This window comes from Phaenicophaeus curvirostris, chromosome 3 (assembly GCF_032191515.1).
Source record: "Phaenicophaeus curvirostris isolate KB17595 chromosome 3, BPBGC_Pcur_1.0, whole genome shotgun sequence".
Taxonomy (NCBI): Eukaryota; Metazoa; Chordata; class Aves; order Cuculiformes; family Cuculidae; genus Phaenicophaeus; species Phaenicophaeus curvirostris.
The window spans coordinates 83212642-83238849 of record NC_091394.1 but is presented as its reverse complement, the minus strand read 5'-3'; the positions used below and the strand labels follow the sequence as shown (position 1 = coordinate 83238849).

General features: G+C 37.3%; 1 protein-coding gene across 10 annotated transcripts in view; it reads left to right on the top strand.

Moving 5' to 3' along the window:
* The window catches only part of TRPS1 (transcriptional repressor GATA binding 1), a 218859-nt gene extending 194554 nt beyond the window's left edge, over positions 1-24305 (top strand). For all 10 annotated transcript variants that reach the window (XM_069854564.1, XM_069854565.1, XM_069854555.1 and 7 more), the window contains 2 exons: positions 13443-13565; positions 18086-24305. In XM_069854564.1, coding sequence (XP_069710665.1) covers positions 13443-13565; positions 18086-19147 — 1185 coding nt within the window. In that variant the 3' untranslated portion in view covers positions 19148-24305. The remainder of the gene's footprint in view (positions 1-13442; positions 13566-18085) is intronic.
* Positions 24306-26208: the final 1903 nt, after the last annotated feature.

Genomic DNA, 26208 nt, shown 5'->3' with positions numbered 1-26208 from the left:
ATTGCAGAGTGATGTTGTCTGTGGTAGGGTTTCCCAGTGTTTTCCTTTGAACTCTGCCATGGGAGCAGCACCCTGTAGGTGCCTTCATAGTACCCTCTAGTGACTGCAGCTAACTGTTACAGCTCAGCACTGCCCAGCTGCGTCCTGCGCCTTTGCCTCTGTACCTGGGACTGCACCCAGTGCTTTGAGCAGCACTGGTCTTTCACTGCTCTTACAAACTGCCAGTAAATATCAGACAGGGCCAAATTTGTAGGGAGATTGCAACATTCTGTAGGAAGCTTGTATTCCATTACAAGGCCATTAATCACTGAAATGTAGAAGAAATCACAGCCCTGGCTGTGCATGCAATATGTGCTATGGTGCTAGAGCTGTAACTCCTGAAAAGCAAATTTATATAGGCTGTTTTGGAGATAAGTCTACCACGTGTGCCCTGGTGCCACACATGTGTCGTGGCTCCAAAGGTATATGGCAAATTAGTAAAATTAGCCAAGAATCACCCTTACAATAGCAAAAGCCAAGCTCAGTGCAGTCAGGTTTTTATCTCTTTTTCCCTTCTTCTATATCTAAAACAGATGGACATCAAAAGTGCATCAAATCTAGCTTTGTAGATTTCCTCCCATCTTCTGCTGTCCTTGTTCTTTATGCAATAGGTGGAGTTAATCCAGGTATGAAATATGAAAGGATTTGTTCTTTGATTTGGCAAAGGAAGAGTTAGTTGCAAACCACTTATTTTTTGAATGTCATAGCTAAGATGCTTAGCTTTGCACTGCTCTGCAGTAAGTTCTGGAATTTGTTCCCTCATTAACTCGGACTGCTATTAATAAAGCAAACTGGGCCTGGTATTTGTATTTTAGGAATTATTTCTGGGAGGTATAACTCACTGGTAATTGAACCTGAATTTGGAAAGTACTTTCCCTATAAAAATCCATGCATGTCACATCCACTTACATATGCTGGCATTATTCAAAAGAGCAATACCCCTTCTGTATCATGCTCAGATTTAAAGCCTGCTTTAGAGGGTCCAGGATGCTAGTCAGAGACAGGTAGCATTGGCAGCCATCCCAAAATCTCCTCAAAGGGTCCAGAGGTTGTTACTGCATGAATCATTCAGTGTTCCCCACACCTTCCTCATCTTCCTGCTGATTTTACTATCAGGGTTTCACAGCCATGAAGTTTCCACAGCCATGTCCATTTCCATAGGCTAGCCACTAAGGTGTGAAATCCTAGTCCATGACACAGAACTGAAAAATGTTTCCTATAAAATATATGTAGGAAATAAAGGCCCTTCTCTTTTCAGATCCTGAAAGACGGCTTTTGGCAAGGATGCTGATGAAATGGAAGATTTTTTTTTTTCTCCTAGAGGAAAGGCATGTCATTATAAATGTTCTCCTTTCTGGTGTATATCTTTTCCCTTCTCACTCCTAAAGATTCCAGGGGGTTATAGAGATAAAGAAAGAGAGTGAAAACAATTTGACATTCACTGCTAAGGAAAATCCGAATTAAATTGAAGAGTGAATTCTTAAGAGTGTCCAAGTTTTTGTTCTGTCAGTAAGACAAAAATGGCTTTGAATATAGCCTTTTCACAAATAGCACCTATGATTTGGTACAGGAAGTCTAGATTTAAAGTTTTCTTTTTATTTCAAAGTTGTGTACATGGGCCTTCTGGGGGCTGTTTTCAAAAATTGTGATACTAGCATGTGGAAAGTAAAAGGGAAACTGGTTTTCTGACATTTTTTCCCCAGATCAGTAAAATGGGACCAAACAGTTCTTCTTTGAGCCCACAGATGCATGAACATGTTCAGCTGCCCAGTGGTCTTTGCCTCTCCAGTTCCAGCATGGATACAGCCACAGCTGCCTGCAAGTGAGGCTGTGGAGCTGTTTCACTGATGCCGCTTCAGAAAGGAAGCAGAGGGCTTGTATTACAAGGCGTTACTGTGCACTCAGCTTCATTTTAGAAACTTCCGGAGGATGGGTAGGGAGGGATTTCACCATGCCTCTCCTTCCAGCCTGCTGCTTCATTTCTTGACTGTTGTTTTCCAGTTCTTTGCAGCACTCTGAGCTAAAGCTTGAGTATGTGACAGGGTAATTACATTTCTTCCTCACTGTGCAGAACATATGATGGAAAACCCCACTAAAGTTATGTGTTTCTCTCATGCTGCTCTTGTCAGGCTCATGCCACTTAAGAGAATAGCTGCCCCCAGACGTAAGCTCACCCCGCCACTTGCATTAGAAACAATTCCTTTGTGAAATGCAATCTGTAGGAGTGATTCTAACAATGCAGATTTTGAAGCTGGTGTCTTAAGCAGTTTAAGAACCACTTTCTTAAAGGTAAGAGAATAATTGGACTAGGGTTGCCAGGAGCACTGCTGTGCTGTTACAGTATTATCTCTGTGCAGATGTGAATGGCTATAGAAAGTACAGAAGGCATACCAGTTGCAAGGGCTGCAAAAACAGAAAACCCACAAAACCTGCATGAATGTTATTAAGATAAATATTGTTTACTATCTGTTTTTTAAAAAAAAATTATTTCCCTACTGGGTCATTCTCCTTGAAAAAAAGGTTGAGGCAGTTTAGTTAATGAGGTTAAGCTTGATTTAAAGTGATTAATAGTATTCCTTTGTGCATACCAGTTACTGACTTTCCTTTTCCTTCTACTTTTGCATGTACACTTCTTTTTCTTTTATTTTCTTTTATTATTTTTTTCTTCCCCAAGCTTGTGTTCTGTTACAGATTTTAAGGTCTTCAGTCATTATGCTGTGGCTCTGACTTTAATTCCATGAAATGTTTCCTATCAAACTAGGAGACCATATGCCCATGTTGGCCTAAAATTCTCAGTGCATCATGTACCAGAAATAGAAGCTGGTAAAGATTCTTCAGAGATTGTGTTCACTTGTTCCAAAGACCTGGTTTGTTTATGGAAGGGATGCTTGCAGTACATAAACACTATTTAAGGAGAAATGTCTCCAAAATGTAGAACAGTTGTTCTCTTCTCCTTCTCATCTTAATGATAGGAAAGCTATTTTTAAGGAAAAACTATACAACACACTACATTGAGCCTCATTTACAAGTAGACATTAAGATCTTGATGGGAAAAAGTAAGCAGACAATAACTTTTGTAAAACGTACATTATCTACTTCACTCTGTTCCTCATAAACATTCTGAAATTATTTACGGTGGATTTTAGAAGAGAGTTTCTCCACTTTTAGTACCTATATTGTTAGTACCTATGCAGTTTTATGGACAACAATATGTAACATTCAGTCTGGATGTTAGTCTATTTTAATTAAAGCTTTTATAGCCATGAAATTTAAAATATTTTATTTTTCAAGGCAAATGAATAAGAATTAAGACTAAAATGGATAGAAATTAATAGGACGTAAAAAGCGACAAGCAATCTATAACTTCTCTCTGAAGAAAGCTTCACAAAATCATTAAGGCTGCGAGGCAGCTCTAGAGATCATCTAGTCCAACCCTGCTGCTCAGAGCAAGATCAGCCAAGTGTGTCCTGTCATGTTTTGGATATGTACTAGGACAAACACCCCACAGCTTCCAATGGCAACCCATTCCTGTGTTCAAACAGCCTCAAGGCTTTTCTTATATATTTACATGGAATTCCCTGTATTTCAATTTGTGCCTCTTGGCCTCTCACTAGGCACCACTGAGAAGAACCTGGTTCTGTCTTCTTCACTTCCCCTGTTGCGTACACAAGGATAAAATCCTCCTGAGCCTTCTCTTCTCCAGGCTGCACAGTCCCAACTCTCTCAGCCTCTCCTTTTATGACAGATGCCAGAGTCCCTTAGTCATCTTCGTGGCCCTTCCCTGGATACTTTCCAGTACATCCATGGTTTTCCTCTTTTTTTTGCCCACCCCTCCATTTCTTTTTCAGGAGATATTTTGCTAGATGTTGTTGGGGTTGATCACAACTGTAGTCCAATCGTATTTCCTAAAGCTATCAAAAAGGAAGCTGTCAAATTTTTTTTGTTGAAATTGGCTCATAGAACAGAGTAAGATGATTACATTAGAGCCAACCAGTTAGACACAGACTTTGCCTTGTATTGTTATCTGGAAGTGTTTACAATGGATTGGATTAGATGAAAATGTCTATTATAAAAAGGACACTGCTTTTCAATATTTACCACACCGTGGTATCTGGGATACCACAGCTTCTCCCTAAGCTCACAATAGGAAATAACTATGGGAATTGTGTTGTATGGGTTGCCAAATGATGATTTTTCTGAACAGAACCCATTCTAGCAACAGCACATGACAAGATCTTCAGTGAGAGTGCAGTCCTAAGTGTATTGAAAATAATAGGTGAACCAAGTCTGCTTTGAATCCCACCTTAGTAGGAGTTTTCTCAAGGGGACTGCGTGAGACTCAAAATTATAGTTACTTCAGTTCCTGAACTTGTGTATAAGCCATAGCTACCCATAGGAAAAGTTTTCTTGTTTTGTATATATTTATATGTATATGTTTAAACTAAAATTAATGGTCCTTAAGGGAAATTTTTGAAGTACAAGTAACAGGTAAATGTTACCTACTTCTAAGAAGCAGACATCTAATTTTCTCCAAGTCCTGAAGACTTCTATGAAAGCTTGAGGTCTTTATTTTGTAACCTGTAATTAGAAATTATTCTTCCAGTGCAGTTTCCAGATTTGGGGTGCAAATTTGGGAGGATGTAGGTGATCATAAGTCAGTGGGACTGAGGCTTCTAAGACACTTAATGGCTTTGAAATTTTTACCCCTGAGAAGCCTTTCCCCTGCTGATTTTGGCAGCTCTCAGCCAAAATCTACAAATGAGAGTTCCTCCTCTCAGCTGCTGGCTTTCTAAGCCATTTTCTATATAAATAGAGATCACGTGGACTTTAATAAGGTCAGGGAATGTTTTTTAAATGTCTGTGATTTTTTTTTTCCCCTCAAAACTTAATTTTGCCCATCTGATTTCTGTGGAAGTGGGAACAGATGCCAGAAGCTGAGAACTCCAGCAGCTTTGTGCTCACGCTTACAGCAGAGCACTTGTGGGATTGGGACCCTCAATTACTATCACATGTAGAGTTACATATTGGCTCTTAGCTGAGATCTGCAAATGCATTCTGGTTCTTCTACCATGTCAAAGTTAGGAGTGTTTAAGGAAATAGGGATGTATCTTTGCTCCATTTTTATCTCTTCATTTGATGAGTGAGGTTACTTCATGAAAGAATAGATACATGGGGTGCTTTCTTGAATATAAATCCTCTTGTATTTATGCCTAAACTTAAGCACCTAATTCCATGTTTAGGCACCTTTAAAACTCGTTCTTTATCTCAGAAAGTGAGTCTGTTTATAGCAAAGTCTTACTATTGATTTAGATTCCCCATCTGAGACAACAGGGCTTGGGTATTTTAGCCTTGTGCCAAGAAATGAAAGAGAAACATTTCCAGTTTTTTCAAGGTCTCTTTAGTGTGCTTAGTTCTGACGGTACATTTATCCAGTTACTGTTTAGAAGAAGATGAGCTAATTTTGTACATTTTGCACTGTTTATGTTGTTTTTCTGCTTTGAAAAAAGTGCAGGAGACTCATAATGACTTAGATTTGTTCTCTAACAACAGCCAAGCTTGTTTGGAAGCACACATCATTCAGAAAGGTGCAGCAGTTTGTGTGTATGAACACTGAGTTTTCAGGCAGCCGTTCAGCATCAGAGCTGCCGTGTGAATCTGTTTCAGCAAAGTGCCAGTGGAGAAAGGTTTATATTATTCAGGAGCAAGGACCGCAGTACGCAAACTAGGCACCCTCTGTCCTGCTTGTGCGCACTAGTGCTTCTACCTAACCTTTTTTTTTTTTTTTTGTAAGGAATAGCATTATTCGTAAATTGGACTTCTTTTATTGATCTTATTTTTGATTGCTTCATATAAGTACTTTGTTAAAATTGCCTGAGTGGTGAAGCTGATTTAGAAAAGTGGGAAGAAGTTTAGCCAGAAACTTAGCATTTTTTACAGCAGTTCCTAAAAGTACTGATGAAACCTGTTGCAATACTAATATCATAATTCTGGTGAAGATGCTGAGAGATGCTGCTGGCAGCTTTTTACTGTGTTATGTAATAAACTGCGAAAAGAAAACAGGACACGTATTTAGGCAGATTGTAGTTTAAATATTCACAAGCACACCCCAGCAGAGATAACACATTACCTTGAGTTGATGTACAGGAAGAGAGAAAAACGGTACTACATTCTGGGGAAACAAAGACAATCAAAGCTTTCTTCTTGAGCAGCTGCAGCCAGTTCTACTAATGGAAGTGCAAGAGCAGAAACTGGCAGCACAAGGTATGCGTTCGTTTTTACAGATGGCAGTGCAGACAAGTTGGTAATTGAGAAGGAAGTCGTGTACGTGAGCTGTTTGACGGGGGACAGCCCATTACAGTACTTTCCTGTGTAATTGACTCAGTGAGTTATTGGAGACAGAATTTCTATTCCTCTTGAATAGGTTTCAGTTGCTGCAAAATGATATCATTATTGTATGGGAAATGCAGGTTTCTAGGTTGCTTTTTGGGGATTTTTTGTGTGATATTGATGTTTTAAAAACTTTTAAAATTAATTTTCATGTTGCCTTCATGGAAATCTGTGTTGTGCCTCTGGTAGTGTCAAAATACAGCAAGAGCATATCATAGCATGGTAGCTGTTGTTTAAGGCACTGGAAGAGAGTTAAGGGTGATCAGCTTGTGCTAATTGAAGGATAAGACCTCAAAAATAGGCTATATGTAGTAAGAGATGGCTGGTAAATACTGCTTTCTGAAAAACTGTACTTTATATAGAACAATGAAGTTAATATTTAACTCCTTGCAAATGAGACTAATGTGTAGTTTCACCATAAAATATTTGTGTATTTATTACAAATGCTTCATACCATTAATATGCATCTGTCTATTTAGTCTGTGTATATGTATTTGGCTCAATAGAAGATCGCATATATTTTTAATACACAGTGTTTAAAAATCAAACACCACTAACTGTGGCAAGGAAGTCTCACCTGCAGGAGAAGTTTTATTATTTCATAATAGTGTTGCTGCAGATCTTGAGGGGGAGGCTGTGAAATGACCTTCCATCCATGTTTGGATTAACTAGGAGATAACTACATAAAGTTCACAGATAAATGTTCAAATTAATGAAAATTTAAATGTCAAGGAAAATTCATTGTAAAATGTGTTATCATTATTGTGATCCCTTAGTTGCATGTGGCAATTAATGAATGATTAAAATGACAGTAAATTCCTGCCTATAGAGTTCAGGCACTGAATGAAGGTGGATGTCCAAAGCTAGTTCCCCTTCCAGCATGGTGGCAGAGGTTGGGTCAGTTGTAGCCTGGGGGAGGAAATGAAGGTGATGGGTGTGAAGAAATCCAATAACAAGTGATTTTGTGGCTTCTATGCATAGCTATGTTTGTCTTAATTTACTCCTTTATTTTGAGAAGCCATTGCTTTACTTTGATAGCATTGAAAAACACAAGGAAATGCTTTGAATGCTAGGACAATATCTACTCATCTGTATTTTTGCTACTGATTAAAAAAATAATTGCAGTTTACATGCACACTCAAATATTTATTCTTCCTAAGAGGTCGGGAGTAGGATTCTGAAAGGCTGTGCTAGCAGTAATATTTAATTTACTGTCTGATTTTTTTCCCCTGTCTAAACCCCCTCGCCCCCGAGTTTTGGCTTTTTTACTTTTTTCCTACCTTGCCTTTCCTTTCCTAACCTCTTTCTTATATGTCTTTCATGTACAGACTTTAATGTAATTATTCTCAAAAATGTTTTAGATTAAGAGTTTTGATTTGGCACATTAAATTGACTTCAAGAGCCATCCGTTAATTCATAATTAGGGTTGAAAACAACTTCTAATTTAATACTCTGCTTTATGTGTTTCATTTTTTCTGACAACTTATGGTTTGGGGCCGAAGATTTGCTGTGTCTGGTCTATTCCTGAAAGCTGTCCAAGTTATAAAAGGAAGAAAACCCAGTGACGTTCTTTTTAATTTAGACATAGTTACAGGAAAAGCAGCTAAAATTTTAAAATGTGAAACTTCACAGGGACATAGTTGTGGCTGTTTTCATAGTTGAGAGAGAAAGCAGTTTTGATTAAACACTTCCAGAAAGGTCTGAGTGCCTCTCCAGCCAAAATAATTGAGGACCGAAAGATTCTTTTCCCATCCTAAACAGAAGAAGGTAGTGCTTACTCCAACACCAAGATGCTGTCTTGCTGCCCAAGTTTTAAACTTCAGTTAATCTGACCCTCACCAAAACTTGGAGATCTAAATACATCCTCATATAAGGAGGATAATATTTGGAAAGACTTAACAGGTGTGAAAAAAGAAGCTCCCAAATACTCACAGCAGTGCAAACACAACATGTATAGATGTAACAGTGAGTGCATTGCACTATTTTCTGAATCATGTGGTAGCAGCCCAACGATTGCAGGCATGAGACCAGCTACTTACAATTGATCCTCTCTAGAGTAGGTTGCCTAGCTCATACTGAATGGAGCACATGCAGGTTTCTTGGCACCTCCTATTTTGACCTCCTGTGTCACCAGAGAACATCCAGAGTTTTGCCTTTTTTTCAGTGAGTCATGTACGGTTGTAATCCCCAACTTTGTTGTTGAAAATAGGTTATTCTTGGATAACAGTTATGATTTCTCTGCACCTTGTTTTGTGGAGCTGTGATGACACTAGTAAGAAAGCCAGATCAAAAAAAATCCACTCAGGCTTCATCATATCATCATTTTGTGATGGGGAAGTGAAAGTAGTCAGCAAAAAGGCTAGGTTTGTTGTGTCCAAAACCAAGGGTGATGTAAGAAAAATGCTTGGCCTATTTGAGTTTCTAAAAGCATCTTCTGGCAGAAATTTTGAAAACAAGATGTATTTGGCACTAACAGAGTGTCAGGCACTGTTGCTTAGTCTAGCTAGCTAAAAAGCCACAGTTCCTGAGCAGTGTTTTTGCTGTGCTTTTACAATATAGAGATTGTTACATGAAGTTCCATTGAAGTAATAACTGAAAGTCCATTCCTTTTAAAAATATTTTTGTGTAACTGTGTAGCATAATGATGCTTCTACATGGCTACAAATTTTGAAATAATTTAAACTGTAGAGTCATGGTTTTTTGATTCTAAAGTAGTTTTTAGGAAAAACAAGGACCTGATCCCATCAAGATGAGTCAATTACTTGTTATGGTATTCTCTGCTCTTCCATTGTCTAGCAGCAAAGCACTGCTAATAATTTCCTTGTTTCAATGAAATTTCAATAACTAGTGAATATTGCTTAAGGAGTTAAAAAAATTAGGCATGACAACATGTATACCAAGTTTCAGACTTGTTCAATTTGAAATGGTCAAAATATGAAACCATAAAAAATGTGAGTAAATACTCTGCATATCAAGGGTTGTTATGCAATTACATGCTTTCAATATGGTTCTTACTGAGGGAAAACAGTTAGTAGAGAGATCTGCAATACACGTTCAGTGAATAATTACAAACTTTCATAGCTTAACTGCATAAAAATAATAATCCACTTGTTGCTTTGGTGCTACTAAAATACTAAAATGTGTGGATACTTTTTTTCCCCAGAGCAAAGCCACAATGACTGTGGATTTGTTAGAAAGTTATCTGAAAAACTTGAAATTCCCTCTGCCCCCCACTCCACTAGTTTTGGAAAGTCTCCAAATTATAAACAGCTGAATTGATTTAAATAAAGTTTTCAGTACCAAAAAGGAGAAGGGGAAAAAACTTACATCTGGGTTGACAAAAATGTGCAACTACTTTCAGCCCAATGCGATTTGAGCCAACCGTGATATTAAACTCCCAAACTTGGGAACTGGAGTGGAAATAGAGATAGGCTCTTCATTTCACTGGCCCCTTCAGGATTTGGGATTATAATGTAGTGATTATAAGGCTCCAGACAATTAAAGCTTGACTTAGTAGACACATATTTTAGTTATTTAGACCCTTTTGGCTTGTTATTCCAAGGATGTTCAGGAAAGTTTAATGGATAACTCAAGTTAGTATTAGTGGCATTGATCACAGACTGAAACCTTTTTATCTGTAGCTCAGCCTCCCTGCCATGACTTGCTCTGTTGACTTACCTTTTCTGTGCTGATCTTGAGAAGTTATTTTAATAATACTGTTGCACAGATCTTGCTGAATTGGAGCTCAACTGCCTGTTCCTTTGTGAGAATACCCAGAAAACCAGCAATATTAGGCATTGTTATTGACTTCTACAAACGCTGAGTATGCGAAACCGGACAAATTCAGTCAGAAGTATCATCACTAATTAACACCTTGCACAAAAAAAAAAAAAGGAATTGCTGTTGGCCAGTAACTTTTATGGAACTTGGTATATGGGACTGAAAGGCCTTGGGTTTTGTTATTTTTTTATTTTCTTGAAAAACTGTATTGGTTTAAGAAAAGAGGACTACAGGCATTGTAGGCTTTTAGAAATAGCCTCCATTTTTTCTTGTAGGCATCATCAAAATTTCCCAGTTTTATTTGGATAAGCGTGTCCATTCTAGGTTGAGTAGAATCTGGGAGTCAAAAATATTTAGTCCAGTTTTGCCACAGTCCTGTTTCATGCCAGGAATTATGTTCTAAAGCTGTGTGTCCCCACTATAAGAACTATTTCATAACAAAAAAGCTCAATAAATTAACAGTAATAAGGGTTTTTTCAGATGTGATTTAATTCTTAATTTATTAGTAAATGTAATATATGTTGGAACACTTAGGTAGAGAAATAATCTTCATTGATTATCTTGTAAGATCCTTAAATAATACAGAAATAAGCGAGGATAAAGAAAGATAAGATGCAACACTTAGAAGAGCATGTAAGATGAATTTATGTACTTTGCATTCGATTTATGGAAGGATGTTTATCTGGACTACTTTGGAATTTTAAACAGATAGTTTGTAAGTGCTAAACAAGCATAGGTATAGGGTTTTGATACATCTAGTGGCTCGTAGGTATTTTTTAGATTGTTGTCATCTGTAGTCTTTGTATTATTTCATTGCAAATAAAGTCTAGTTCATGTCAGAGATTAAAACACAGGAAAAAAAATGAGTTACTTTTGTCAGTGTTTCAAAGATTTACTAGTTGAATAGCATTCAATGAAAATTTGGGTGTTATACCTTCTGTCAAATACGGTATATAAACTAGACTGCTCTCTATATATTTTATGAGTCTTCCAGACTTTGTAGAGGTTATTTCCCAAAATCAGGGAACACAAACAGAAATGAAAGGGTGGAATGACTGACTCAGATTAAGCCTCCACTGCATTAATACACTGCACCAAGAAACCATAGGCCAGCAGACAAAAAGTAGTAATGGAAAGGAACAGTTCGGCAGTTCTATCTGAATCTTGGCCATATGCAGTCATTTCCACTTGGAAACTTCTCACTCTTCAAGTGGACCAAATTAGGGCTAGTATAGTGAAGCTTTATTGTACTCTTAAGGAAAATATTTCAGCAGCCGGATGAAGTTGTGTAAGGACATGGAACCACAGAAAGAATATTAGGAGCTTCAATTTACTGGTACACTAATGCACTTTCATAGTGAGCTGTCTCATATACATTAGTAGTTAGTTTTTTGCTGAAGAACATCAACAACCATTTAGTTCTCCACCTGATCATATTGAGAAAAATGTAGCATGTTACTGCTTCTGATTCAAGAGACAAAGTAGGGGATGATGTAAGGGGGTGAGAGAGCAATTATCTTGATGATAATCTCGGTTTTATTGTATCACTTTAAAGTAGCACAACCTGCTGTACTAATGAAATTGTGTTCTTGGTTTAAAAGGGCAATTGTTAACCTGACTTTGTGCTCACTAAAAACATTTTCCCAATCTTGTTAAATTATTGCACTCATTTCAGATTTTTATGGCTGTGCAGCTTACCAGCCCTTGTTTCTTTACGTTTCATTCATTTTCCTTGTATTGATGATTAATGAAGGATGTCGAACGTTAGAGTGAGCAGGCATCAGCAAATGCAAGATCATAATTAGTTTAGCTGACGAGGGCCTCTGATAGCACTTGCATCTGGATGGAAAAATTACCCTATAGGGAACTGGCTGCTCACCAGGTCTTTTTAGTGATACATTGTGAAACACCCGATGAATCAAATGCCCTTTCAGTGCCAAGAAAGTGTTCCAGTCTTGAAGCCAGAATTATGTCTGCAGAAAGCTTTCCATTTGAAATGCATCAGAGTACAATTATAACCATTGTATTTTTTTGGCATGAACACTAGTCTTCTACAGTATGGACTAAAGTTAAATAAATTACTTTAATTTTATGAAACACTGAAATTTTGACCTATAGTGTTTGTAATTTTTAATTTATAATAAAATTATTTTTCACCCAGCCTGTTTTTCCCTGCACTCACCCCATTCTTATCTTAGATGCTGAATGTTTCTTACTCAATTTTCCTTTGGAGAAAGGAAACAGAGCTGAAATTCAGATTTTCTTTTCAGCAAAAGAATTCAGTTTCCTTCTTATTAATACTTGTGCCCATAAACACAGCCTGGCCTTTGTTTAAATAAGAAGTTTAATGAAATCATTACTCCATAGAAAGAATTTAACAGGCAATACTCATAAACATGTCTACTTTTACATATTTCTGGATAATTATGAAAGCTGGTGAATGCACAGCTCAGTCTGTTTAAAAATCAATTTATATTTAAGAAATTTGTACTGTGTCTTTCTTTGCCTGACTAAAATAAAATAAATAAATCTATCCATTGATGAGATAGTGCTTTCTGAGGTTTTGGGGGAAGTTCAAAAAAGGTCTCATTAACAATACTGTACTTTTCTTTGTTTGGCAGAGGTTACTTCTCATTCTCAGTGGGCTGTGGGAAATACATGGTAGCTTATACTGATTTTAGAAATAAGTGGGAAAGACTGGAACTAAATATGATGTATTCAATTAATGAAGTATAATCTCTATTAAAGGAATTAGTATGACGCAGATACAAACTGTAGTTAATTAAAGTGGTGTTGTTTCAGAGTACTGGTTACCGATCAAACTTTAAAAAAAAATAATAATCTGTTGTGAAATAGGGTAAGCAAACCAGGAGCTTACAGAATGTTCTCTGTCAGCTTCCAGAGAGGGTTTTCAGAATTTGCTGTTTAGAAACCATCATTAAATGCACAAAACCTGAGGTTCAAAAAGTTAAAGCTGTTATTCTGAAAAGGCTTTGGTGTTTCACACACCTCATCCATCACTCTAGGGTTAATTATAATGAAAATCAGTGGTGCCTATTAAGCACAATTGAACCTGACCTCATTATGGGCAGTGTGGTTTTATACTGTCATTGTTGCCAGTCTAGAGACAAGACTCCTGTGTTGATTTGTCCTAACTCCGCAACTCATGTGACTCACCTCTGACCTGTTTTTTTTTTCTGTGTGTTTTTTCTTTTTCTTTTTCTTCCTTATTTCAGAGACGTAGAGGCTCGGGTGTTTTTTGTGCCAATTGCCTGACCACAAAGACCTCTCTCTGGCGAAAGAATGCAAATGGTGGATATGTATGCAATGCGTGTGGCCTCTACCAGAAGCTTCACTCGGTAGGAAGAACTTACTGGTTTGTTCAGAAAAAAAGGGGTTATACAGCTATACTGGGCAGCTGTGGTCTTGTCTGGTTGTGTGATTAGTACCACTCCCTGGCCTGCAGTTAATTTTCAAACAGAGTTTTGCTGTATGGTCACTTTGGGATCAGATGTGATTCATTATGAAACAGGCTGAGATGCTGTGGGTAGTCATGTTTGAGATCACCAGTGATACATTTAATTATTTTTATAAGGAAAAGAATTTCTTTTCTGGGAATTCCACTTAAAGACATACAATATGTTGTCATGAAAGCTCTCTAAATTTTAGAGCCCTCGTGTTCATAGTGAAGAAAAAGATTCTTAAGGTTAGATATCACATCTATATGAAAATAGCCCTTGCGGCATTTTTTGTTTCCTTTCGCTTCTTTCCCCCTCTTTATTCTTGACAGTAAATTTCCTGGAGACATGAGGTAGGGGGGTTTTCTTTTGCTTATTTGTACAGTTCTTATAGTCTGCTTGAGGATTTAGAAATAACACAACAAGGAAGCTGCTTGATGGCACTCACCTCTGAGTTGAGGGGAAGAAAGACCATCCCTCAGGATCAGGCAGGGAATAAGTAACAGTCATGGACTGTCTATATTGCTTTTCATCTTATCTACACTTGGCTTGATCCTTAAAGATGTTGAATGCTCTAGTCCAGGTCCAGAAAAGCTGTGCTTAAGTGTTTCCTTGGATCAGTGCCAAAATGCTCCAAATCTTTTAGGTTAAGATTCACTAGTTAAATACTAACTCTGCTGTAACAGAAGCACATGGGATAGTCAGATGACCAAGATTTGACTCTACTTAAGTAATTTTTACACTATCCCCATGTAGTTAAAAGCGTTACCGTTTTTTTTGGTAATAGAAACTGAGGCTGCTTTTGGGAGTTTGCTAGGACAACATTCAAGCTTAGAGCCCAAATCAGAAATCTGTGTTGTGGCTGTGAATGCATTTTTTTCCAAAGCTTTTTCAGAAGTTGTATTTTCAATTAAAAAAAAAGAAGCCACTTAGGAAACTATATTACAAATGCATTAAGACTCCCAAGTGCCTGTGCACATTTGTCTTTAAATTTGAGGCACAAGATTCTAAATTCTCTAGTAGTGGCTATGAATTTTTCCCTAGATCTTGTGTAGAGAACATGTAACTGTCCTATTTACTAAAGATCCTGTCCAGCCCACTTAATAAAAAAAGAATAAAAGCCACAAGAATCAGTTTTGAAATCAAACATGTAGCTCAGATAATACTTATGAACCAGTAGGAACAAACTAGTATGCTTCCAACGATAATAATTAGCAATACAATGTCAAGCTTTATTTTACACATATAGAAAATGAGAAGCTGACACTATCTTTTAGCTCTGCTGTTCAAGCATGGCAATAAGCTGTCATTCAATGGACAGTTGACATTAATATCTTCAATTGAATCTTGACCAAACAAATGCAAAGAATTTATTTAAGCCTACACTCTGCTGTGGTATGGTAGCAACTCCATTGTGAATTGGAGCCTGAAATAATCAAACAAATCTCTCCTTTGGGACACGTTTTGAGACAGTACCATGCCAAGGGATGCTCTTTAAAATGGCACCAGAAAGATTAAAGTTTCTTTTATCTGTCTGCCTGTCTAGCTAGCTCTCCATGAAAAATTACAGTAAGTATTTGGCATGTATCTTTTTGAATTAAGGAGTCTAGGAAGAAAAATCTATGGTCTGGCAGATACTTACAGGTAATAGTGACAGACAAATGTTATAATATGGTAGTGATTTCTGCTATAATTCACATTTCCATTTCTGTTATACCCTTGAATAATTTTTCAAGAAATTTTCAAGATTGCTCAGTCTATCCAGGAGTCATTTACATGTAACTTGCCAGGTTTTTCACATTTTTCTCCTCTAATGCAGACAGCTATGTTAAGAAATGTGTAATAATATTCCCATGGTCAATTATTAAAATAGTTTTAGCGAAAAGGTACTTCCATTTCACTGCAAACATATATACAGTATTCACATTTGCCGACAGAGAAAACTATTCCTTGTCTCCCCGGAATCATAACTTTGATGGTTTATATTGTAGCACTGTTCCTCATTTTTTAATAGATCTAACTTGGTCATGGAAGCTAGATTTTGTGCCATAGTGCTTCCTTGGCCACATCCTTGGACTTCTTTAGTAAGAAGTTACAGCGTATTATTCTAGTTTAGACATACCTGATCTTCTAGTGGAGAGATCAGTTTCCCATGGTACCTTGGAAGTGTCATCACAAAAATTTACTGAACTATTTGTTGAATTTTGTAATTTTTTTTTTCAAGTTGCTCATGAATTTGGGGTAGGGATATAGGGAAGGCAAAAAAAGTCTTTGCTATGTGACATAGGGCATTTTAAAAGTAAATTTCCGGTAGTGTTTCTGCTATTTTCTAAATTTAATGCCCCATTGAAAATGAAGAAGGGAGCTTAAATTTTTCTGTCAGTCTCAGCTGCAACCAAATACAGGGCATTTCTATCTGCAGCTTGCTACTATGAGTAAGAAAAATGTAAGTAGCTTTATTCCAATGAAGAATTTTTAAATCGGACCTACAGCCTTTACTCTTAATGGCACATAACTTGGAAGAGCCTGAACTATAAATAAGTGTGTGAGGGTCCTTAATCATAGGTATGAAGATTTTTCTTTTAACTGCTTCTGGGATCAGACTTCATAGTGTAAAAGTAAAACTTAAAGTATTTCCAAACTATTGAAAAGTTACAGTTGAAGCCATACGAAAATTAAATAAGAGCAGCACCAACAATATTGTGAGATCTCATACAGCACGCCAGAATGACAGTGTTACCGTTGTCATAAAAAGTTGAGGAAATTACACTAAGTTTTTAATAAAGAGTATGTGCTTATGCATATTAATTGGCGATTGATTCTGCAAACTCTACACTTTCTTTGCATAGAATTTACATAGAAAATAGTCTATTTTTAGCTAAATGTGATTTTGCCTCAACTTTGATCTATTTGAGGAGGCTTGTTCAAGGTGCTGATTTTCTGCTAAGTTTAAATTTTACTCATTAAAAGTTTAAATCAAAGTGTATATTTCTTCTGATTTAGAGTTTTAATAGAAAGCAAAATCTTAACAAGTAACTACACAGCGTAAAATGTAGTTAACCACTAAGAAAGGCCAACCTCAGGGAAATGAATAGGTAAAATAGGACAGGAGGATGGCAAGTCAAGAATGAAATTAAATCTCTACAAATAATAGATTGAATGCTCTTCCAGCCCTGGACATTTTTATATTAATTCAAAATTATTAATATATGTACATTATATTGCATTCAATGTATGAATTGTTTTACATATTGTCTCTAAGCCAAAATTTTACCTTTGCTTTTAAACAATGTTAAAAAGAAAAGTTCTGAATAAAAAGTTTTTATGACCTCCAACGAAGATAGCACTATCTGTGCATTTGAATGAGACAAATGGCAACTGCTAACACACCAAACTGAAAGACTTCTGGGTAGTTTTTGTCATTTTAACATCTGCCCAGAAGAGCAACACATACCAACATTACAGCACCATCCTTCTTTCACATGCTGTGTCCTTCCTGTTGTGGGACCTGGCTGCTGTCCTTCTTCATACTATTTTTTTTCTGTCATGCAGAAGTATTTTTCGTTGTCATATAAATAGGCCCCCTACCCTAAGCTGGTGTGGGGAAGTAGCAAGTCCACGCTTGATTCTTGCCTCTGCCTCTTCCATGATGCTTTTTTCTTTACAGACTGTTTTCCAGCCTTCAAAGGGCACCTCTCCCTCATGTCTTAGTAGTACAACATCAGTAACATTTAGAAAGACATACAGTAGGGATGAAGGAGGGGGACATGGAACCGAAGTCCCAGTTAGATCTTTTTGTGCATAGGAGAAGTTTTCCTGGGCTTTCTTCTCCATCTTTCTTAGTCCCTTTCCAGCTGCCATCATCCCACTCACCACCTTTTGCTAGTTGACGGCAATGGTGCTCAGCAAACCCTGTATTTGCTTGCATTTTCTACCCATGTCAGAGCAGGGTGGGTGTCCAGGTAAGTGTTATGCAATTCTTGTCATAGTGTGATCTGTGCAAACTGCTGCCCGGTACCAGCTCTGGTGACACGGTGAATAGATTAACACTGGTGCATAGGGCCATATTCTCCCACCTAATCCCCAGATCCCAGCACCCTCTTTCAGCATGTCACCCCTGGAATTTCTCAGGAGTAAGGGGTAACAAATGCTTTTACAGCTTGGATTCTTCGTGTCTTTTTAAGTAAACAGGTATAGCATATCTAAGGTGGTTGACTTAGTTTGATAAAATAAACCAATTCATAATTTACTTTTAGCATGGCGTTTTTCAAGCATTTGTGTTGAAATTTGGTCATTCCCATAAAACTCTTAAAATATAGATCTTCATGAAAGAAAAGTCAAATTTGTGTGTGTGGTCTCACAGATTTGTTTAATGTGTCTTTCTCTTTTCCTTTTGTTCATTATGTGTGTGTTCCATGCAGACTCCCAGGCCTTTAAATATCATTAAACAGAACAATGGTGAGCAGATCATCCGGAGACGAACAAGAAAGCGCCTTAACCCGGAGGCACTTCAGGCTGAGCAACTAAACAAACAGCAGAGGGGTAGCAGTGAGGAACAAGTCAATGGAAGCCCCTTAGAGAGGAGGTCAGAGGATCATTTACCTGAAAGTCATCAGAGAGAAATTCAGCTTCCCAGCCTCAGTAAATATGAGGCCCCAGGTTCATTGACTAAAAGCCATTCTGCTCAGCAGCCAATATTGGTCAGCCAAACTCTGGATATTCACAAAAGGATGCAACCTTTGCACATTCAGATAAAAAGTCCTCAGGAAAGTACTGGAGACCCAGGAAACAGTTCATCAATATCAGAAGGAAAAGGAAGCTCAGAGAGAGGCAGCCCAATAGAGAAATACATGAGACCTGCGAAACACCCAAACTATTCACCACCTGGAAGCCCTATTGAAAAATACCAGTACCCACTTTTTGGACTTCCGTTCGTACACAATGACTTTCAGAGTGAAGCTGACTGGCTGAGATTCTGGAGTAAATATAAGCTGTCTGTTCCTGGGAATCCACACTACTTGAGTCATGTGCCTGGCCTACCAAATCCTTGCCAAAACTATGTGCCTTATCCCACCTTTAATCTGCCTCCTCATTTTTCAGCTGTTGGATCAGATAATGACATTCCTCTAGATTTGGCGATAAAGCATTCCAGACCTGGGCCAACTGCAAATGGTGCCTCCAAGGAAAAGAGTAAGGCACCACCAAATGTAAAAAATGAAGGTCCCTTGAATGTAGTAAAAACAGAGAAAATTGATAGAAGTACTCAAGACGAACTTTCTACCAAGTGTGTGCACTGTGGCATTGTCTTTCTGGATGAAGTGATGTATGCTTTGCATATGAGTTGCCATGGTGACAGTGGACCTTTCCAGTGCAGCATATGCCAGCATCTTTGCACGGACAAGTATGACTTCACAACTCACATCCAGAGGGGCCTACACAGGAACAATGCACAAGCTGAAAAGAATGGAAAACCTAAAGAGTAAACCTTAGCACTTAGCACAATTAAACAGAAATAGGTTTCCTTGATGGGAATTCAATAGCTTGTAATGTCTTGTGAAGACCTATAAAGCACTTCATATAGAGAGCATGCCTTATCCAATATTAAATCCCTTGTTTTCTTTTTTTTTTTTTTGCTTTTTCTTCTTTATTTTTTTTTCCTTTTAAATGAGTGGGTTACCAAGAAAAAAAGAACAGTTGGATGGTGGCCAGAAGGGGGAGAAGATAATATATGGGGCATGGCCCACCAAAGCTAGCCAGAATGCAGTGAATCATGGTGAATAACCTTGAGAAAATTTTACCGGACAATTAACACCTTTGCTATTGTGTAAGAGACATAACTGGCAAGAGTGCAAAGATGTGTGTATGTATATACTGCTGCAGGGGTATAGTGAACATATGCACACTGTATATAAGAACTAAAGTTGTTAAATATACAGATGTTAAAAGGTCATTTCTTTTCTTTGATTTGGGCTAATTTCTGCCCTACAACATGCCTTAGGATCACTTAGTCCTCAAAGCTTTCGCAACAATTTCACCTAGATGTTTCTCCGAGTCAGCTGATTTTTGGCTACCATTTTATCACTACATTCTTTCTGGCACACTTTAGTCTAGGCAAACCATTTTGTGCAAGTGAAGTCTCTAATACAGTAGCCACACTCCGGGTTTAATTTGCATAGAACAAGGTAACCTGCTGTATTTTATTTTAATATATTTTTAATATATTACATTTCTAAATCTTAAAGTCTAAGGTTACTTCTCCACAGGCTTAACATTGCTATACATACCAGTCAATCCCTTCAGTAGACTTATACCAGCTTTTGCTAAGTAGCATTAAATGTCTTCATAGTACTTTTTAATACTTAAAGCTTTGTAAAATCTATCCATGAAGGGAAAGCTCCTCAGCATAACTGCTCAGGGAAATAGGGCTAAATAACTAAATATTAAATAATTGGTTAAAGGTGCTGTTAGACGAGCCTCCATGCTTGCTACAAGGGTGTACAAGAACTGACTTTAATAATTTTCATTATAGTGTCCCAACCAGTAGTTTATTATTTTGCCACAGGGACCTAGAAGATATTACAAGCTACTGGATGCACTGTCAGATTAACTTATTTCATTAAAGAAGTTGGGAGAACAAATAGAAAAAACCTTATTTTTCTAGTAAATATTAATGTATTACATTTCAAATAATGGTGCCTGACATATTGAATAATTATTTTCTACAGTGTACGTATGCAACAAAGATATTCCATCATGCATTAGAGTCAGTTCTGGCTCTGCCTCGCTGTTTACATTTGCAAATGTAGCAAACAAGGTAATGAAGCAACTATTTCTATTGCAGTAGGTATCTTTTTTTCTGTGTGTGTGCATTAAAGTTGTAAACGATAACATGAAATGAATGAAATTTGTTGATATTAATGGTATGGAAAAACAAGAAGGAAATGAAAATATTTTTATGCCTACTTAGGAAAAAAAGGGTAGCACTATTCATTCCAAGTACTTTTGTATTCTTAAGCTCTTAACTCACATTGTTATGCTTAAAATGATAAACATATATCCTCTTTTTATTGCTTTGTCTGTGTTTCAGAAGAAACATTTCAGAAATTATTTTGATAAGTGCTGTTTGACGATGCAGCACTGATGTTTTATTGCATTCTGTAGTAGCATTGCACTCCATTTTTACAATATTACGCAGTTGCTTTTTTTGTTTTGTTTGGGTTTGTTTCTTTCTCGCAGTGCAGGGTCTTAGTTCCTTATGGCTGGATGGCAGGTGTAGCTCAGCTGGTTCATGAATGTTGCAGCGAATGAAGTTTAAAATGTCTTTCAGATATTATGTTGTCTTTTATTTCTCCATTGATGCATTTTATTGTTTAAAATGTTCTATAAAAATATTTCTGGACTAAATCCTCACTTGAGGTTATATGTAAAGGGTCCTATTCTGATCTCACTTACATGCCGCCTTTCTCAGATTTTCATGTAATTGAAACTAAAGCATCATAAAAAAATGTTCTTGTATTTAACTTACCTGAATCTCACCACTCTCCCTTCTAGAATTTGGTGCACTTATAAGATACTTAACCAGATAGACAGGGAGGTGGAAGATAAAAGGAGAGGTGATAGGAATTGTCTTATAGGGGTTGGCAAAAGGAAAACCAGGGAGGAACTAGCCTGAACGTTCAGCACTTTGATAGTTTTTGAAAAGTAATGTGCCTAAAGCAACCAGCAACAAACATCATCATGCATGAGAAGCACTTACACAGCTGATCACCAAAGGTCTTGCTGACCTTGGCAGTATTATATGTGTTACGTTTTCATACGGATGAAATGTTATTGCACAGTTTCTCTGATTTGTTAGGCACAGACAGGCTATTGTTCAGCATTAGGCTTGCATTCCTTCCTGCTCCACCCATTGCTTCTATACTGGTGAGCAGCATATGGAAAGTCCCACTCAATCTGTTTGTGGTTGAGTTCTATAACCCTTCAATAGTGTTCTAGGTTAGCAAAGGATATTGGGCCACATTCTTCATCTATTTTTTAGATTAATCTCCTGCTTGATACCAGTACCGGACAAAGTCTGGTTATATTTTTACTGTTGTTCTCCAATAATAAGTTCTGACTTGGTTTTTGTGGATTTATTTTTGTTGGGTATTTTTTTGTTTCTTTTTATTCTGTGGGGACTGAAATAGATTACCCTTGTTTTGTTATGTCAGGGTCCAGTGTGTGTCCTTTTCAGCTTTTCCAAGAAACATGTTAGACTAAGCAGTGATTTTATCAGCTTCAGAGGTAGCTGGCTGCAGGATAACAGTTGTTACTGGTTTGACTTACTTCTTCTAAGACCTGCCAGTTCCTGTCGCTTCTTCGTTGATGGAAGCTGCATCATATGGCAAAATATTTTATGGGGGACATGCACATTATAAGACTTAAGCACCACCCTGTACTTCATAACACCTCTTGCTAAACTCAGAAGCAGAGGCCAAAACCAGGAAATGCACGTATCAGGGTTTGGGGATAAGGAGAAATGAAATCTTATGAGTGCAAAGAACAAGACAGTTATCTGAATATTCTTATTACACACTTAGAGGGTGCAAATAAAAATTGAAAACAGTTCATTGTTCTTGCCATGACATATTGAGATGTTCTAAGATTTCTACTTTGTAAGAAATGGGATTTTGCCATAGCCTGTTCTCTTTGATTGGGTTGTGGGGGAGCACAGTTTTGTTTTGTAACAGAGAAGTGACTCCATCCCTCTTACAGACCCCTTCACAGTGAAAAATAAAGAAAAATAAATCCTGGCACTGAAAAAAATCTTGTTCAATAGCAGTCCAATAGAAACCAGTGTTAGCTCAAACAATTTTTGCACCCACAACTTTTTGATCAACTTACAGCACTAAAAATTAAACTTTGAAAAATCATTCTTTGTTCTTAACTTGTCAGTGTCTTCAAGGTCTTGTACTTCACTTATTAAGGAATGATAGTTTGAGATCTTAAAATGTGTTGCAGCTTGGACCACAAAGTTAAGTAGATTGTTCAAACCCAGAGGATTTGTGGTGCCTGCCATCAGTCAGATTGAAGAACAGGAACGATATTTCCTTTAACACGCTGTATAGTGGGAACCCTCATGCAGCATCCTCTCTAAGCTATCACTTTGTGGCTGCTGTCCTGTAGGCTAATGCAGCAGGAGACAAGGATTTTCCAGAGCTGATTGTGTTCAGGTGCTAAACTCAGAATTCTTTCCGAAAGAAGTTTTGCACCTAATAGCCACTGTGCTACTGAAACTCCCCCCTTAAGTTTTGGTGGACCATCCAGAAAGGGGAGGGAACACTGGATACTTGTGTCTCAGATTTGCCTAAAAAATGGACTGTTGCACATTGTGACAGTTTTAAAGAGAGAGAAGGTAGATGCATCTTAAAAACTTAAAGCACCCTGTGGGTGAAAGATTATTTTTGCAATTAGAGGGGTAGCAGGACAAAAGAGACTGATGCTAGTTGTATAGAGTGCTTAAACATAGTGGTTGTGCAATGAAGAGACCTGGTTTGGCAACCGTAAGTTAGTACTCAGTTCTCAACAGACTTTCATGTCCATCTTTGGACTGGACAGGTTGCCTTGGTAGTTATGACTACTTGCTTTATGTGCTAAGGATGTTGCCTACCATCTGCTTTTTGCCCAGGATGTCTAAATATATTCCCTTTCTTTCTCCTGTATTGATTTTTCTTGGCTGACTTAACATGTTAATGCCTAATATTGGTCAGGAAAAGCCAAAGAGATTAGAAGTTCCCTTCTGTTCAGCCAGAAGGGTAGATATATTTCCTTCTGCTTCTGTGGAGACAGTTATGCTTGGCAAGGAATAGTGAGTAATTTGTCAACGTATCCCAAATGTGATAGATAAGTGAGAAATCCCTTCTAAACTTTTCTGTAAAGTTAAGATGGGCTAAATAGAATGATTTTACATAATTTCCTCACCTCAGAACAGGATTCCTCCCTACCCTCTTCCTCACAATTTCATTTTGTTCAGGCAGCTCTGGAAAGCTGGCAGTTGGCGAGATGTTACCTATATAGTTGTCACATATACCCCAATTTACCTCTTTTTAAGAAGATAAAAGACAATGATTTAATGGTTGCCAGCCAAATAAATGCCAATTTCATTTGTTTGAGCGTACTTACTAAAGTAAATTCTCAGAATAAACATTATAACAGCAACCACAGTTTTCCATTCCTATCACTTCCGCCACTGAGCTCTGTGTAGAAGGAGAACAGGAGAAAAGGAAACATCTCAAAATGCCATTGTAAATTTAGCTTATAGAAAATTCACCAGCAGGAAAAGAAAAAAAAAAAAAAGAAAAAAAAGGAAAAAAGAAAAAAGTACATCATAAAGAATGACTTCATGTTGCTAAACACCATCATTATACTTGTAGCCCTGATTTGACTCTAGAATGCTGGCTCTTAATGTTTTGTCCTTACAACACATGGATGTGTTTTTTGTTTTGTTTTGGGTTTTTTGTTTTGTTTTTGGTTTTCATAGTGCATGTTCATTTCTACTCACAAACATGTTCTTGGTGTATTTCTTATGCAAACAATCTTCAGGCAGCAAAGATGTCTGTTACATCTAAACTTGAATAATAAAGTTTTACCACCAGTTATAAATCAGATTCATGTCATTGTTTCTGGGGAGAATGCAATGTCACAGTGTCATTACATCATAGTGGGACTGACAAGGAAAACAATCTGGATTCAAGCTGCTTTGAGAGCATGACAGGGCCTGACAGCATCTATGGGTAAAAGCTGGTGTTTACAGCTGAAAGGCAAAGGCAGAACTGCACAAATGGTAAATGCATGAAAAGAGAGGCGCTCCTTCAAAAACAGATAAGCCGTATTTCACAGTCCCATATAAAGGACTCTAGATGTGATCCAAAATTCATTCAAGTTAATGACAGGATTTAGAGCGAAAGTCTCTTTCAAAGGGGTCTGAACTTCTTTTCAAAACTCCAGCAGCCTGGTATTACTTTATTGATTTTATTCTGCTGCCCCGAAGAGAAACCAATATTGGAATAATTTTGAGAAATTATGTAAGAAAGCCTGATCCTGAATTGTGATTGGTACCCTAGGGATACCAATTCTACCTTTCACACAAAAGCCATGGTGGTCTTTAAATAATCCCTGATACGCAGGACTGTGTTTTCACATCATGCCCACCACTCCTCTAGGAAATCCTGCTCACTCACACAACATTATTGACACAATGGTAACTCAAGACCAGACAGCACAACCTACAATGTTGCCACCGTTTCTCTGGCAACCTTCTAGGTTTCCTCAGATCCTGAATCGGAGCACTGACCAAATCAACTCAGCTTGGCATTTATGTTTGGATGAGCTCACAGCCCAGGGTGGTATGGCTCCTGGCCATCATTTCCATTATACTGTAATTTCCTTTCTCCATAGGTTTTGTCTCATCTCCATGGTCGAGCGACTGTTCACTCTCATACAAAATACTGGTTAAATAATACAAAATTGTAAAATCTGTTTATAATGTTAGAGTGCAAATGTTCTAGAGCTTAATTTTAAAAGCACTGTGCTAGAAATAACTTCGCCCAGCAATTCATTCTTCCAAAGAATTCAGATGAAGACCCTATGCATTTTCAGATTCTTTTTAATTTCCAGAGATTAATAAAAATAATAACTGTAGAAAGGGGAGGGAAAAAAAACCTTTCAGAGGCAGAGGGATCCAGTTTTGGAGACATCAGCTTTATGCTTAATCTTTTATCAGTTTTGAAAAAGATGCTATATGCAAAAGTTAGTTGATATGTTTTGTGTAAGACGTATATATACACACACACTGTATAAATATGCATAAAAGCCATGCATATACAGAGGTATACATTGAGGTACACATATACACATACACATCACAGAGAGATTTTATATGTGTGTATATATATGTACAGAGAAAGAGAGTTAAATATTCCAGTATTTTCACATGTTTTAAGAACATCTTTTGAGGATAACAAGATTTAATCCAAATTTATGCTACTGCTGTAAAACTGCACCTGGACAATGGAGTCTGTCTTTAATCAGAGTTAAAAACCATGTTTAATATCACAGCTCTGCCTCCATATACTTAAGTGAGCTCATAATTTTAGGAGTTGATGACCACAAATTTTCCTTTGTGGTTCTACTATTTTTTGAACCTACTTATGGTGCTAAAGCCATCCTCTTATAACAACAGTTATAACACATGTAGGCAGCTCATACATTATTATCAGGTCTTAGTATGTGATTATAAGGTTTAAATCTCTGCCAAGAATCTAGAGACTTCTTATTTTATCAGCAGTGTCCTTGATTTTTTCCTGTTTTGTTTTTACTTCTGCCATGTCTTGACATAGGTCAGAACTCTGTTGTCCCAGCTATGGCCAGGCTAAGGATATAAAAGATAATATATCTGCTGGTGGCAAGTCCTGACCTTCATTAAAGAAAATTTATAAATGTCTAAAATAAAGTTTTAAAAAAATAGTACATGAACAGATGCAGATGGAGAGGTAAATGGACAGAA